The sequence below is a fragment of the Portunus trituberculatus genome, chromosome 18 (genome assembly GCF_017591435.1).
Source record: "Portunus trituberculatus isolate SZX2019 chromosome 18, ASM1759143v1, whole genome shotgun sequence".
Taxonomy (NCBI): domain Eukaryota; kingdom Metazoa; phylum Arthropoda; class Malacostraca; order Decapoda; family Portunidae; genus Portunus; species Portunus trituberculatus.
The window spans coordinates 14,463,486-14,479,315 of record NC_059272.1 but is presented as its reverse complement, the minus strand read 5'-3'; the positions used below and the strand labels follow the sequence as shown (position 1 = coordinate 14,479,315).

Here is a 15,830-nt window from a genome sequence, read left to right as displayed (position 1 = left end):
TAATACCACCACCACCACCACCACCACCACCACCACAAATAACATGAATCGCCACGCCTATTACCATTACAACAACAAGTATTACTGCTATTTCTACTACTACTACTACTACTACTACTACTACTACTACTACTACTACTACTACTACTACTACTACTACTACTACTACTATTACGCCTACTACTACTACTACTACTACCACTACTAATGATAACAATAGTAATAATAATAATAATGATAAAAATAATAATAATAATAATAATAGTAACAATATTATTATCATTATTATTATTATTATTATTATTATTATTATTATTATTATTATTATTACTACTACTACTACTACTACTACTACTACTACTACTACTATTCTTCATTTGCCTTCACCACCACCACCACCATCCCCACCACCTCATTACATTACCATCAAACTATTCATTCCTAATCACCAGCTTTGGACATGTAATTTTCTCCTCTATACAGCGTTTAGAGGAGAAGCTTTGAGGCGAAGCTTGTTTGGATCTTGATTAAATTTAGACCATGTTTAATTATTGGTGACGGGGAAGATGATGGTGGTGGTGGTGGTGGTGGTTGCGGTGATGGCAGCGGTGGTATACTCTGCTCACGAACGATAGAGACATAAGCCCCTCCCACTCCTGCTCCCTTAAGGCGTCGTATAAGAGCACTATTTTAGCTGTGAATATTGGATACCCCGATCTAGATGGCAAAAATATGCTTTGATATCATCTATGGACAGTGAAGGAGTTATAACAGTCAATTTAAGATAAACTTGTTAGAATGTACAGGCAATGGTGGCGAGACAATGTGTTATGATAGACTCCCAACTCACTCACCCTTCCGTGTGTGTGTGTGTGTGTGTGTGTGTGTGTGTGGCGGTGGAGAGTGTGGTAGCCGAGACGAAACTGATCATGCTTTTGTTACTGGTGACATGAATATTCTATCCGATATCAGAGAGAGAGAGAGAGAGAGAGAGAGAGAGAGAGAGAGAGAGAGAGATATGATGATGGAAGGAAGCAGAGATGACGAAACTAATTGACAATGACTCCACCGTGTTATATGGGTCCGTTTAGGGCAGAGCGGCAGGGGAAGGGAGCGAAGCCTTGGGTGTCGTTGAGTCAGATTTTGTCATATTCAGAAACACTTCAGTGCAGCACCTCCACTATTTGAAGGGGTGTAGTCCAAGTTGTTATTATAGTCATTGAATAATGTATGGAAAGGAAGAATAAAACCTTTACAACTACCATTGCGTAATATTGCTGTGCGTGTGTTCTGCAGCATTTCAAATATACATTTGAAGAAAGTAAAGATACATTAAAGTACTAAGAACTTATTCAGTGTAAGTGGAAGAAAAGGAAGCAAAATTGACGAACAAATACTAATATACTAAATGGGCCGAGTCGGCACAGGCAGTGGGCCGAGTTAGCTATAAAAAATTGGCCGACTGGGCACAGACGATGGTCCGAGTTGGTTACAATGAATGGGTCGAGATGGTTATGGGCCGAATTGGATCTAGACACTTCAAGGGGCTCCTGTTCAAGTGACACAAATTTTGAAGAATTTTTATATGGTTCTAGTGAGCAAAGCACAAGTTTACTTCATTATGTCAAGGAGAAACATCCTTAGAACATGCTTATCATCTCTGTGGCCTTTGAAAATAGTCGTGGTGAGAGAGTGGAGCGTTTCAGAATATAGCCCTCATCTCCATCGCTGTGAGGGAAAAGACGAGTGTTGCCGCGCTCCGCTCCAGACGACTAACTTTAGCGAAGCTGACTCGGCACATGACGTAATGAAGTGTCTAGTTAAGAGTTTTATCTTGAAGGGGAGCTAGGTTGAGAGTTTCTAATGTCACGGGATGCTACTGCTGCTGCTGGTGCTGCTATGGAGACGAGACGAGAGACAAACAGACAGAAGATACGTATGTCAGAGTGTCGCTAAACATACTAATCCCTTCGGTACTGGGACGTATTTTACCATGAGTTTTGGTGTGATTAAATGATTTTACTTATATTAGGAAGAGTCTATGGAGGTCAGAAGATTAATGGCCAGTGTTCACCATTTTAATCCCCACATAAGTTTCTGAAGCTGTATGAAATCACCAAATAGTAAGCAGAATAAAAATGAAAACGTGAAGGGGTAAATGCGATGTTAACTCATCAACTGTCCTCATTCCATTGCACTGGAGATAAGCTAAGGCAACGGAAAGAGCAATGAAATAAACGCCCAGCCAAAATAGATGAGTTGGAAAGGTTAAAACCCCTTGTCTTGTAGTGGAAGCACACAGTAAAGACGCTGCTGGTGAGGATGGTGACTGGTGACTGTTGTTGAGGGACATGGCAAAGAGGAAACCAAGTACTTTCACTTTTTCTATATATTTTTCTTGAGTGAATTATATTTGTAGCCACACAATGCTCCAGGAAACTCACACTAACGAACATGTCCAAAGAAACAACTTTATTCTAGCCGACTCGAGAGAGAGAGAGAGAGAGAGAGAGAGAGAGAGAGAGAGAGAGAGAGAGAGAGAGAGAGAGAGAGAGAGAGAGAGAGAGAGAGAGAGAGAGAGAGAGTGAGTGTGAGTGTGAATGTGAGTGTGTGTGTGTGTGTTTTCTTAAGCCTTGACAGAAAAGAGCTAGGTGGTTTTCCTGCCACGCGGCGTGATATACGTCACCATGGACTGTGCCAAGAGAGAGAGAGAGAGAGAGAGAGAGAGAGAGAGAGAGAGAGAGAGGTGGGGAGCCGAACAGGTAAACGTAAAGGAAGAAAATTTATTTATTTATGTAAGAGGGAAGACTGGCCAAGAGCAAAAAAACAATTGTGATAAAAGAGCCCACTGCAGTGCCAGTTCCCAAACAGGTTAAATAGATGATAATGAGAAGGGAACTCCAAGGACGGTAAGGAGTCATTTTTAATAAATAGACAGAGATACATAGACAGATTCGCAGACAGAGAGAAATACCCCCTCCCCGCTCCCCTCTCCCTTTCCGTCTCCCTAATACTCACACAGCACTTTTCTCTCCCCCGCCCAACCCGCCGCTGGTGCCTGTGTTAATCATCTACTTTAGTTATAATGTGTTCCCTTCTGTTCTCCGCGGCGTGGTGATGAGGCAGCGCTCGGCCCGACGGAAATATCTCACACAGGCATCTCAATTACTAAAGTTTTGAACCTCCCCTCTCTCTCTCTCTCTCTCTCTCTCTCTCTCTCTCTCTCTCTCTCTCTCTCTCTCTCTCTCTCTTTCTTGATACATGGTTTTAATATTTACTCATCTATTTCATTGCTCTTATTCATTCTCTCTCTCTCTCTCTCTCTCTCTCTCTCTCTCTCTCTCTCTCTCTCTCTCTCTCTCTCTCTCTCTCTCTCTCTCTCTCTCTCTCTCTCTCTCTCTCTCTCTCTCTCTCTCTCTCTCTCTCTCTCTCTTGATACTTGTTTTTCTATCTAATTATTTATTTCACTGCTCTTATTCATGCAACAATATTCTGAGTCTATCTTTCATCCTCTTGTCTTCTTATCTTGGCTGGTTTCTTTAATCTCTTTCGTGACTTTTAAGATATAAAACTTTTACGTCTTGCAGATTTCTCAGTAATTTCTTCTCACTCTTGTTTTTTTTTTTTTTTTGTCTTATTTCTCTTCTTTTGTATTTTATTTTCTCCTTCCCTTTAACGAGATTTCAATTCTTTCCTACTTTTTTTTCATGATGGAGTTCTTTTTCTCTGTCCCAGTCTTGTCAGATTCAGGTCCTCATTCAGATACGCTTTGTTCTCTCACCACGACTATTTTTCAACGCCACAAAGATGATTAGCGGGTTTTCAAGAGTGTTTTCTCAGCTGACAAAGTAGAAATCTTGTCATTCTGCCTCTTGGACAATAAAAACACCTGAAAAAAAAAACTATTGTAGATTCAAATAAAGCCTTTTGAAATGCTGGAGGTGAAGCGCAGAAAAGTTTGACAATACGAGCTTTAGTTGCACCGTGTCTTGACAGTCTGACGTCCCTTCATTATTTGCACGCATGTCACTCTTAATCATATGACACTCCTTTCATCTCTCTCTCTCTCTCTCTCTCTCTCTCTCTCTCTCTCTCTCTCTCTCTCTCTCTCTCTCTCTCTCTCTCTCTCTCATGCATACCTCCTCATTTTCATTCCTTTTCATTTATTCAACTTTCTCATCACTTCCTCACTTCTTTGATCTCTCATTCCCTTTTATCCCTTTCTCTATTTCTTTCTTTCTCTTACCTTCCTTGCTATCAATGTTCCCTTCCCTTCTTGCCTCGTTTTCTGCCTCTACATTTCCTTCCCTTCATTGCATTATCGTTCCCTTCATCTTCCTTAGCTGTATCTCGTTTTGTTCCCTCAGCATCTTTCTTCTCTTTCTCCCCCAATTCTTTTTATTTTTCCTTTTTTTTCCATGGTGCTTCAGACGCCCACTGGTAAAGGTCATGGATTTAGTGGACTTTTGGACGATGAAATTTTAATGCCAGTATTGGAGGAGAGAGAATGAGCGAAATGGTTCATGCTATTGACTATATTTTTACATTCTTCGTCGTCCTTTCTCTGATATATCATAAGCTGTAGTGGATATTATTTGTTATGGTTTAACCTGAGATTCTGCATTACCGTTAGGAAGAGATTAAAGCTTGTAATCTCAAACACTTCTGTACTTCACCTTCACTATTTCAAGAGGCTTTTATTTAAATTTACCCGAGATTTTTAAGGTGTTTTTAAGATTCTAGAGGGAGACTGACAAGATTTCTACATTATTAACTGAAGAAACACTCTTGGAATCCCCGCTAATCATCTCTGTGGGCCTTGGAAACAGTCGTGGTGAGAGAGTGACAAGATGTTCATATTATCAACCTGAGAAACACTCTTGAAAACCCGGCTAATCATCTCTGTGGGCCTTGAAAATAGCCGTGGTGAGAGAACAAAGCATTTCTGAATACGGACGTAACAACAATATGAAGTCATCCTGTACATCTAAATCCAGAAGACAAGCAAAAGCAAGCATAGTAACACGTAAGGAATAAACAGCCCTCAAAACCTCCACGATTGACATTCAGGATATACAGAGTTTTGAGAGAGTGAAGAGTTTAGTGGGAGTTGTGCGTGGTCAGTCACTGTTAGAGAAAAGTGTCCAGTGGAGAATGCGTTTCTTGGACAAATATTCGGCTTGTTTGTCATTCGGTTTGGGAAGAGCAAAGTTAGTGTGGCGGTTCGTAAGGAGAGAGAGAGAGAGAGAGAGAGAGAGAGAGAGAGAGAGAGAGAGAGAGAGAGAGAGAGAGAGAGAGAGAGAGAGTTGTTAAGAAAATGTCAAAATAAAGGGTTGTATTCAAGTGCAAAACTTTTAGACTGAAAGATTTAAGCAAACTATTGTGGTGAGGGAAGAGGAAGAGACGAAAGGAGAGGAGGAGGTAGAAGAGGAGGTAGAAGAAAGAATGAGAAAGGAAAAGGGGTAAAAAAATCTCACACACACACACACACACACACACACACACACACACACACACACACACACACACACACACACACACACACACACACACACACACACACACACACACTTTTGTATGCAGACTCGGAACAAAACAAGGGATGAAGGTTGCCGCAGGAACTCACAAATCTCAGTCGAAGGGAAACATTGTCTAAAAATAGAAAAAAATAAAGTAAAAAAAGAGGAGAAAAAAATGAAATGAAAAAAAAAAAAAAGAAATATGACATCATAGAACAAAATACAACTGCGAAGTTAAACAGTCCGGGAACAAACTCTGGCTTTGACATCATTTTTGCATAAGAGGAAACGCCAAACACACACACACACACACACACACACACACACACACACACACACACACACACACACACACACACACACACACACACACACACACACACAGAGAGAGAGAGAGAGAGAGAGAGAGAGAGAGAGAGAGAGAGAGAGAGAGAGAGAGAGAGAGAGAGAGAGAGAGAGAGAGAGAGAGTTCATTTCCTCAGACACAGAAAAGTTCAGTAGAGAGAGAGAGAGAGAGAGAGAGAGAGAGAGAGAGAGAGAGAGAGAGAGAGAGAGAGAGAGAGAGAGAGAGAGAGATAGAGAGAGACACACACGGTGTGTGACACACACACACACACACACACACACACACACACACACACACACACACACACACACGGGCAGGCGCAAGAAATACATTGAAATACCCAAACCAAGGCCAAGCTAATAATTGACACAATGAGGCGGTGAGGCGAGGCAGCGGCGCGTAATGAATGCGTCTCGAGGCTCCGTGATGAAGTGATTAATTAATGGAGACGAGGAAATTAACACATGTAGAGAATTTATTTGTTCTATTTGTCCTTCTTCGGTATTGTTGTTGGTGGTTTTTGTTAGTTTATTTCATTGGTAAGTGTGGAAATGTTTCACGCAGGATCGCTACGTGCAGGCTTGAAGGTGTCTTGCGGCTTCCCTAGAGATAGCAAAGATGGAAGGTCAAAGGCAGGGAAATGGTGATAATGAAGGCTTTTATTCTGAAACACTTGTTCGCCTCACCTCCACTATTTCAAAAGGTGTTATTTATAGTCACTTGTATTTTTGTAGATATTTTTACGGTTCTAGCGACAGATTGATGACATTTCTTCAATGTTAACTGGAGAAACACTCTTAAATACCCCCCTAATCATCTGTGTGGCCTTTTAGAATAGTCGTGGTGAGAGAGCAAAGCGCTTCTGAACACGGACCTTAGTGAGACAACGTGGATGGATGAAAAGAAATGAGAGACAGCTGAAAGAAAGGCGATGAAGTGGCGAGAAGAGGTAGAAGGTGGGATTGGTTTGAGAGAGTCATATTACTCACCACAATAGCGCCCCAGAAGCCGTCCTCTACCCTGAAGAAGTCGTAGGAGAAGCCAAGATCCTGAGAGAACTTTACCAGCAAGTCGATGCAAAATCCGGAACAGCAGCGAAAGTAGCTTGAGTTTCGCATTGCCCAGCTCACGTTGACTCTGTGCGGGGAGGGAGGCGAGGAGTGAGAGATGGCCAAGGAACGAGGCAGTGTGAGAACGAGAGATAGAGTTAGGCAAACTTAGAAGGGGATTACAGAGAAGTTAAGGGAAGGGAGAGCTATGGAAGAGAAGGAGAAAGATAGTTAGAGAGAGAGAGAGAGAGAGAGAGAGAGAGAGAGAGAGAGAGAGAGAGAGAGAGAGAGAGTTTTATGCAAGAGAGGAAGCTGGCCAAGGAAGTCAAAAAGAAAAAAAAAAAGGCCCATTTAATTGCCAGTTCCCTTAAAGATAATAAAAGTTAGCCAGAATTCTGGGACAAATGTCTTGAAACCTCCCTCTTGATACGTGTGCGTGTGTGTGTATTTTTTGTGTGTATTCTGTCATTTCTCTCTAGTCTAAGCAATAGTCACTCTAAAACCAGCAACATTCCCTATATACTATTCGTCATTACCAGTGTGACGTGGCAGTGTCTCCGTCGGTTCCTTCCTTCCATTCAAGCGAGACTAATGGAGACTTGTTGTGTTTGTCTTTATCGCTACGTCCTCGCGCCAAGTGTCCAGTTAAGCCTAATCGTCGCTCGCTGTGCCGCTGATATAGTCCTCGTGGGAGCCATCTGGGCCGGCCGCTCGTGTTGCGTCATCAGAGTAGCATGTGTACGTTATGGAGTGCGGTGGCGGTGTCTTACGTTGAAAGGGATGGATAGTGTCGGTGATAGCGTGGTTTGTAGCGCCGCGTGCCTTTATGGGGATGGATAATGGCGATGCTGAGATGACGCGTGGGTGATGGATGGATGCTCGGCTGGAGGGAGGAAATTACATAGCAGTTCTTATGAGTGTGTTACGTTTGGTGGTTTAAATGTAATGGTATCTTTGGGTGTGTTGTTCCCTTGTCTGACTGATGAGCGTATGTACTTGTTCCATCTCGTTTCCATGTGATTTTATTCATATTTATTTCGATTCTAAATTATTCCAAGTGACGATTGTGTTTGTCTAATTTTTCTTTTATGACTGGCTTTTAATCCCGAGACTTTTAACCCATTCAGTATTGGGACGCATTTTTACCATGAGTTTGGGCATGATTAGACGATTTTATTGACATTAGGAAGGATCTGTTGATGTCAGACGATTAATTGTCAGTCTTCACAATTTTAATCCCCACTGAAGTTTCTGAAGCTGTATAAAACCACTAAATACTAAGCAGAATGAATATGAAAACGCGTCATAGCACTGAATGAGTTAAACAGCTTGAATTGGTAAACTTTCAAGATTACCAGATATTGTGAATAGAATGGGACTGATTTCTTGGGTTTTCCACAATATTAACCTTTATGAGAGACAGTTTGCCGCATCCGACCTCATTCCGGAATGAATTTCTTCCGCTCCCATGACTATAGTTTCCTTATTGTCACGGATAACAAGTGACGGCATGAGTGGCTCCGTTAAAAAGTTGTTTTGAGGTAACTGTGTTGAGTCTTACCTTGTGTATGGTAAGAATTATGGCGCCTCTTGCGTGTTGAGCCACTTTTCCCTGTTCTTATCTATTAAAGTTTTGAATATATGGCCCATTAAACCTTTCAGTACCATTTTCATATTTATTCTGCTTACTATTTGACGTTTTTATATAGCTTCAGAAACTTATGTGGATTAAAGTAGTGAAGCTTCTGGCCATTAATCTTCCATTAATCTTCCGACCTCCATAGCCCTTTCTTACGTAAATAAAATCGTCTAATCATACCCAAAACCAATGGCAAAAATGTGTCTCAGTACTAAAGGGGTTAATTACATCGTTACTCGTTATAATGGCAGAGACTTGCGTTTATTATACTCGGAGTAAAGATCTCTATGTGAATACGAGGCAGCGATAGAGGTGTTAAGTAGACGACTGGTGTGTTATGTTATACCGCTTATCGAGGCTTCAGTACACCACAGAAGGCTGCCATGTCCATCCATACCTTCCCTACACCAACCATTGTCTCTCCTTTCAGTACACCACGGAAGGCTCCCCACGTCCATCCATACCTTCCCTACACCGAAACCATTGCCTCTCCTTTTTCCCTCATTTCAGTCAGGCATTTAATCTCGCTGCCTCAGTGTTCGCTGTACTCTGTTTTGCATCGAGTCATTTGTGTTCTCCAGAGGGATCTACTTTGATAACTCTGGTGGAATATTTCTCACTCCTCGCTGCGTGAGTGTGAGTGAATGGCAGGCACTATTGGTGAACCTGATGGAACTCGTTTGTGATTTTTCCTTAATAAAGATAGATATGATGAAAGGACCTTAATTCTTCTCTTTTCTGACTTGCTTTCTTTAATCAGTAATGGGATGTTTCTTTACCATGGGTTTCGGGTGCGATTAGACGATTTTTTTTTACATTACGAACTCCTTCAGTACTGGAACGTAATCTTATCATGAATTATTGGTGTGATTAGACGATTTTGTTTACATTAAGATCTGGGTATGGAGGTCAGAAGATTAATGGCCAGAGTCTTCACTATTCACCTCACATAAGTTTCTGAACCTTTATAAAATCACCAAATAGTAAGCAGAATGACTATGGAAACGCGTCATGGTACTGAAGGCATTAATAAAGCTAGATATGATAAAAGGACCTTAATGCTTCTCTTTTCTCACTTGCTTTCTTTAATGAGTGCAAACCAAGTGTCAGAAGCAGCAGTCTCTAAGTCGCCGCTGTTTGTGTCCATATGATGATTCAGATGCCGGGGAATTTTGCGCCAGTTTCTTTCCTTTGTTGGTGTGCGGGCGGGAGACGAGAGGCGTGATGGATGCGAGGAAAACAGAATGGTCGTTGCCGGAGCGTTCCCTGTGCGTGATGTGTGTGTGTTGTGGCGGTCTGTGTGTGTGGTGAGTGTGTGTGGACGCTGTAAAGAAAGAACGGTTTGATAATGGTAGTTGTGTTGGTTCTGATAATGATAGGGATGCTGGTATTCTGAAACGCTTTGCTCTGTCACCATCACTGCTTTCCGAAGGCTGTAATTGAAGATACTCGTGTTTTTAAGAGCATTTTTATGGTTCTGGTGATAGATTGGCAAGATTTCTAGCTTAGTAAAAGGAGAAACTGTCTTGGAAACCCAGTTAGTTGTGTCTGTGGTCTTGCAAAATTGTTGTAGTGAGAGAAGGTGTTTCTGAATAACGGTAGTGGTGGTGGTGGTGGTGTGATGTCGGATTTATTATTACGTTTCACCTAAATCTTTTCAGTACTGGGACGCATTTTTACCTTGAGTTTTGAGTGTGCTTAGACGATTTCATACTTTAAGAATGGTTTATGGAGGTTCTAAGTTTGATGGCCAGATTTTTCACTATTTTAAACTCCAATAAGTTTGTATATAATCACCAAATAGTAACCAGAATAAATGTGGAAACGTGTACCAGTATACTGAAGGGGTTAACATGATGCTTATGCTCACAGCGCGCTTCCCTGGACGGTGGTGATAATTTGAACCACGTCAGGCTGGAGATTGGAGGTGACAGACTTCTGATGGACTAATGACATCCGTAACTTTTGTCCTCGCGTCTTTTTTTCACCTCCACCGTGATTAACATCGTAATTAGTGAACAAGTGGCAGATTTTCATAATGCTCGTGCCTGATGGACTCATGGCCTGTCAGGTGGAGAGAGAGAGAGAGAGAGAGAGAGAGAGAGAGAGAGAGAGAGAGAGAGGGGGGCGGGGGGGAGGCGCGTGACCTGTATATGGTTGACAAATTCCTTCTTCCTGGACTTTCACGTTAAAGCATAGTGTGTGTCCAGAACAGCCTTAGGGACTTCCTGTGCAGTCCGTCAGTGGCAAGGAAAGATACACAGCAGTGGCCAGAGTCTCCTTGTACTATAGCATGAATATCTGAAGGAGCGTAAGACCCCACCCCCACTTCACACACTAAACGGAAGGTGAACGGGATGGGGAAAAATGTGTGTGTGTGTGTGTGTGTGTGTGTGTGTGTGTGTGTGTGTGTGTGTGTGTGTGTGTGTGAGTGTGTATAGGTAGGTAGAGAAAGTTGAAAAAAGGTGTTATTCGTCCAGTTATACATCAACAGAAATGAACAAAGAGAACAATGAAAAGTATATGAAAAATGATAGCCACAAAACTCCAAGAAGTTACCACTATCATAAAGATTTATCCCCAAACCTGCGACCACCACCACCACCACCACCACCACCACCACAACCACCACTCTGAAAGTAACTCAAGGCACGTCTGTTCCATGTCGTATCTCAACCTTGCCACCCTCCATGACCCACCACCGCTGCCTCTCCTTACTCTTACCACGTCTCCTGCAGTCCTACCTTCCCCTCCATCCAACCTCCCTTACCACCCTGTCTCTCTCCCTGAACCCTTCCCAGCTAGTGCCTTCCCGCCCCTTCTCTGTCTTCTCTCACCACACACACGCACACTCACTCTTGCATCATCTCGTCTGAGGCAATCCTGCAATGGACGCCCTTGTTAGCGGTGCACATTCCTGTCTCTGGGTTTGGCGGATCCATGTTGATGAAGGGCGGCTCCTCCATGAAGGTGATCTGCGGGAGGATAAGATAGAAAGTCAGAAAAGTCGACACGAAAGGAGCTCTCGTCATGAACCTGGGAAAGAGAAAGATGGAAGGAGGTTGGAAAGGGAAAAATGTGAAAGATACGCCAGATATTGAAAAGGAGGAGAAAAATGAGAAGGATAAGGAGATGGAGGGAGTAGAATAAGGAGGAGGAATAGAGGATGAAACAAGGAGGAATTGAGAATAAAAAAGGGAGGTAATCAGATGGAAGAGAGAGAGAGAGAGAGAGAGAGAGAGAGAGAGAGAGAGAGAGAGAGAGAGAGAGAGAGAGAGAGAGAGAGAGAGAGACTGAGGCATACGCCGTGAGAGTGAAGGAAAAGGTAAAGGAAAATGTTTTATGTACAGTCAAGATATTGCATTTTCCCTTATGCTAATATCAAATTTTCCTGTTATTTTTGGCGGTGAATGTGATGCCAGATAGGAGAGTAAGAGTGAAGTCTGAATGTAATGGTGATCATGGTGGTGATGGTAGTAATGATGGTAATGGATGATGCTCGTAGTGATGGTGAAGATGGTGGTTATAACTGCAACCAGAATATGCTATCATAGAAATTATGTTTTACACGATTCCTCAAAATTGAAGTCAACTCCCACATGTACGAGACACACAATCCATAATCTTCACTCACAACACCGCGACAGACACTCAGTTTTAACCCTGACGCGTTACCATATTCATTCTGCTTACTATTTGGCGATTTTGCTCAGCTTCAGAAACTTATGTGGTGTGTAAAATAGTGAAGACTGTGGCCATTAGTCTTCTGACCTCCATAGACACTTCCTAATGTGAACAAAATGATCTAATTACACCAACAATTCATGATAAAAATGCGTTCCAGTACTGAAGGAATTTAATGACGTACACACACACACACACACACACACACACACACACACACACACACACACACACACACACACACACACACACACACACACACACACCGCGTAGTGTAGTGGTTAGCACGCTCGACTCGCAATCGAGAGGGTCCGGGTTCGAGTCCCGGGAAGCGGCGAGGCAAATGGGCTAGCCTCTTAATGTGTGGCCCCTGTTCACTTAGCAGTAAAATAGGTACGGGATGTAACTCGAGGGGTTGTGGCCTCGCTTTCCCGGTGTGTGGAGTGTGTTGTGGTTTCAGTCCTACCCGAAGATCGGTCTATGTGCTCTGAGCTCCCTCCGTAATCGTGATAACTGGCTGGGTGACCAGTAGAGACCATGGTGAATTACACACACACACACACACACACACACACACACACACACACACACACACACACACACACACACACACACACAGCCAAGGATGAGAGACGCGCCATGGAAAATTGACCCTTTAAAAGAAACTCATATTTCCAAGTTAATTATCTGCCGAGTAAATTGTGACCAAGAATATTGTAAAATGATAGGATTAATAAGCTTGCGCTCCCTTGACATCCAGCGCTGTGTTGGGAGGAGGAGGAGAAGGAGGAGGAGGAGGAGGAGGAGCTATTAGTAAGTGAAAATGAGAAGGATGGATGGAAACACGACCTAAAATGAATCAAGGGAACAAGAGAAAGAATTCCTCCTTTCCCCTTCCCAATGCACACACACACACACACACACACACACACACACACACACACACACACACACACACACACACACCACGTAGTGTAGTGGTTAGCACGCTGGACTCACAATCGAGTGGGCCCGGGTTCGAGTCTCGGGGGCGGTTAGGCAAATGGGCAAGCCTCTTAATGTGTGGTCCCTGTTCACCTAACAGTAAATAGGTGCGGGATGTAACTCGAGGGGTTGTGGCCTCGCTTTCCCAGTGTGTGGAGTGTGTGTTGTGGTCACAGTCCTACCCGAAGATCGGTCTATGACAGGGGTTCTCAACCTGGGGTACGCGTACCCCCAGGGGTACGTGAGAGGAATTTTTGGGGTACGTGGCGGGTTTCTCAAAATGCTTCAGTTTTAAATAGCAGCAAATTCGTTTGTAGTATACAATGTGTCCTTCACTAGAACCAGGACACGTTAACAACGTTAACAAGGAAACTCTTGGAGTTATATCACTTGAGAGGAAGCTCTCTTGGATTACAGTTGCCACACAACCTTGCAAACCTATAATATTTGCTCCGATTTCTTATTTTATATGTTATTCACACACACAGTGACTTATTTATCACTGTTACTAGTTACAAGTTGCAACTAGCTGCAAGCAACACTAGTTCACTGCCATAATGATCGAAAATTGTCTGATATAGTTCCTTTTTGGTAAATGCATTGCATGTTAGTCACATATAGTGTCTCCCTGTGAGGTACCAGTTCCTATCGACACTACCTCATAGAAACATACTAATATTAATTAAAAATTGTGTCTGCTCCACATATATAACACAATTTAAACTTAATAAACTAAGTCAATAAACCATGCATTTATTGTTACCCTTCCTGACGCTGCATTGTGGGTAAGGGTACGTGATCAATACTGAAAGACTTCGAGGGTACATCACATTAAAAGGTTGAGAAGAAGAAGAATTAACCTGTGCAGAAGCGAGGTGAAATGTGTGTTAAGGTTCCGTGCTGTATTTAATTAAGTCTCTAGAAATGAAAGATCTTGGTACACCAGACAATTATGTTTTGCTCTATATTATGATGTCAGTCGTATAAACTCAAGTAACTATAAAGAAATACCATGGTAGAATAAGAACAGAAAAATACTGGTAGGAGTAAAACCCTGGCAAATCAATAGATACATCGTAATACAGTGTTTAGAGACGATTACTCTGTACCGCGAGACGATACTGACTCTCTCCTGCGAACACTGAAATTGTGACAGTTTGGGTCCTCTCCTATTGATATTAATCAAAGTATTGCGATTTATTCACAATAGTAATATATTACACTCCGACGGAACACGGGCCTAATGTGTTTGAGATGTGGCATTTTGTTATAGTACATTTCGCTCTATATAGCGACTGTTTAGGACTAAAAAACTGTAGCTTCAGGTAGATATTCAATAATGTTATCTATCGATTTTCAGTCTTAAAGTAGGGAAAATTACGAATATTGATGCATTTCTTTTATAGTCCTCCTTGCTTCTCGAAAAGGTGCACGAATTTAGAAAAGGTTGAAGAACACTAAACTGTACCCTGAAAAAAATACAGTAAAAGAGATAAGATAAAATGACCAACATCTCTATTATTACGGAGGCTAATAATAATACCAAGACTAATTAAGTAATTCAGAGATAACGAAACGAACGACGATCACGAGAGCTTCCACGATAACAGTGTGTACGATAAGATTTGATTCCAGATTCCTCGATAGCGCTCCGAGTTTCCAAGATAACAATGGCATTCCAGTTTCCTCGATAGCGATGCAAGTTTCCAAAATGACGATGCCTTTCCATGATAAAGATGCCCTTCCAGTTTCCAAGATAATAATGCGAGTTTCCACGATCAAGATGCAATTCCAGTTTCCACGGGAACGATGCGGGTTTCCACGATGTCGATGCGGTTCCAGTCCTCACGATGCGATTTCAAGACACAATATTGAAGTCCACTTGCCTACACAGGTACTGGGACGAACCCTTTCACCCCGTAAGGATCCACCCAACACCCTTGAGTGCGAGTAAAGTGACGCTGCCACCTTCCTGCGCTGCAATTGAAGTCCACTTGCCTACACAGGTGCTGGGATGAACCCTTTCACCCCGTAAGGGTCCATCCCACACCCTTAGGTGCGAGGAGAGTGGCGCTGCCACCTCACTGCGACGCAATTGAAGTTCACTTGCCTACACAGGTACTGGGGCGAACCCTTTCACCCCGTAAGAGTTCACCCCAGACCCGTGAGTGCGAGGAGAGTGACGCTGCCACCTTACTGCGCCTCACACGGGTAGCCATGAGCATAACCCGCCACACTCCACTCCCCAAACACTGTCAGTGAGTCCTTTTCACCCCGTAAAGGACCACTGGTACGGTCAGTGCCTGGCTCATGGCGCACAGCGTGCCCTCGTTCATGGCGAGTTGTTCAGCCCGATGTCATTATAAGCAGAGGTCCTGTACACACCACTCACCACCAGACTCTATGCAAGGAGCCCTTATCACCCCTTAAAGGCCCCTCACGGCATCATCTGATGGACGGTAGACACGGCACCCTGCTTAAGGCGACGCCTTGCCTAGTATGAGGCGCTGCAAGTTGACAACAATCAGTGAGCTTGAAGCCGCGAAGGAAAATGAGTCCACGCTAACAATGGGATTCCACGACAGGTTGCGATTCCAGTGTCCACGGTA

General features: G+C 43.0%; 1 protein-coding gene and 1 non-coding gene across 11 annotated transcripts in view; one reads left to right on the top strand and one right to left on the bottom strand.

The window, feature by feature from the left end:
* LOC123505526 (glutamate receptor ionotropic, NMDA 2B-like) overlaps positions 1-15,830 on the bottom strand; it is a 218,751-nt gene that overhangs the window by 68,112 nt on the left and 134,809 nt on the right. For all 10 annotated transcript variants that reach the window (XR_006675181.1, XR_006675183.1, XR_006675182.1 and 7 more), the window contains 2 exons: positions 11,410-11,528; positions 6,855-7,002 (listed from right to left, as the gene is read on the bottom strand). Coding sequence is in view for 7 of the 10 variants with exons in the window: in XM_045256920.1 (XP_045112855.1) it covers positions 6,855-7,002; positions 11,410-11,528 (267 nt within the window). In the remaining 3 variants the exon portion in view is untranslated. The remainder of the gene's footprint in view (positions 1-6,854; positions 7,003-11,409; positions 11,529-15,830) is intronic.
* Trnaa-cgc lies at positions 12,501-12,575 on the top strand. The gene has a single exon. It is a non-coding gene; the product is annotated as a tRNA-Ala (tRNA).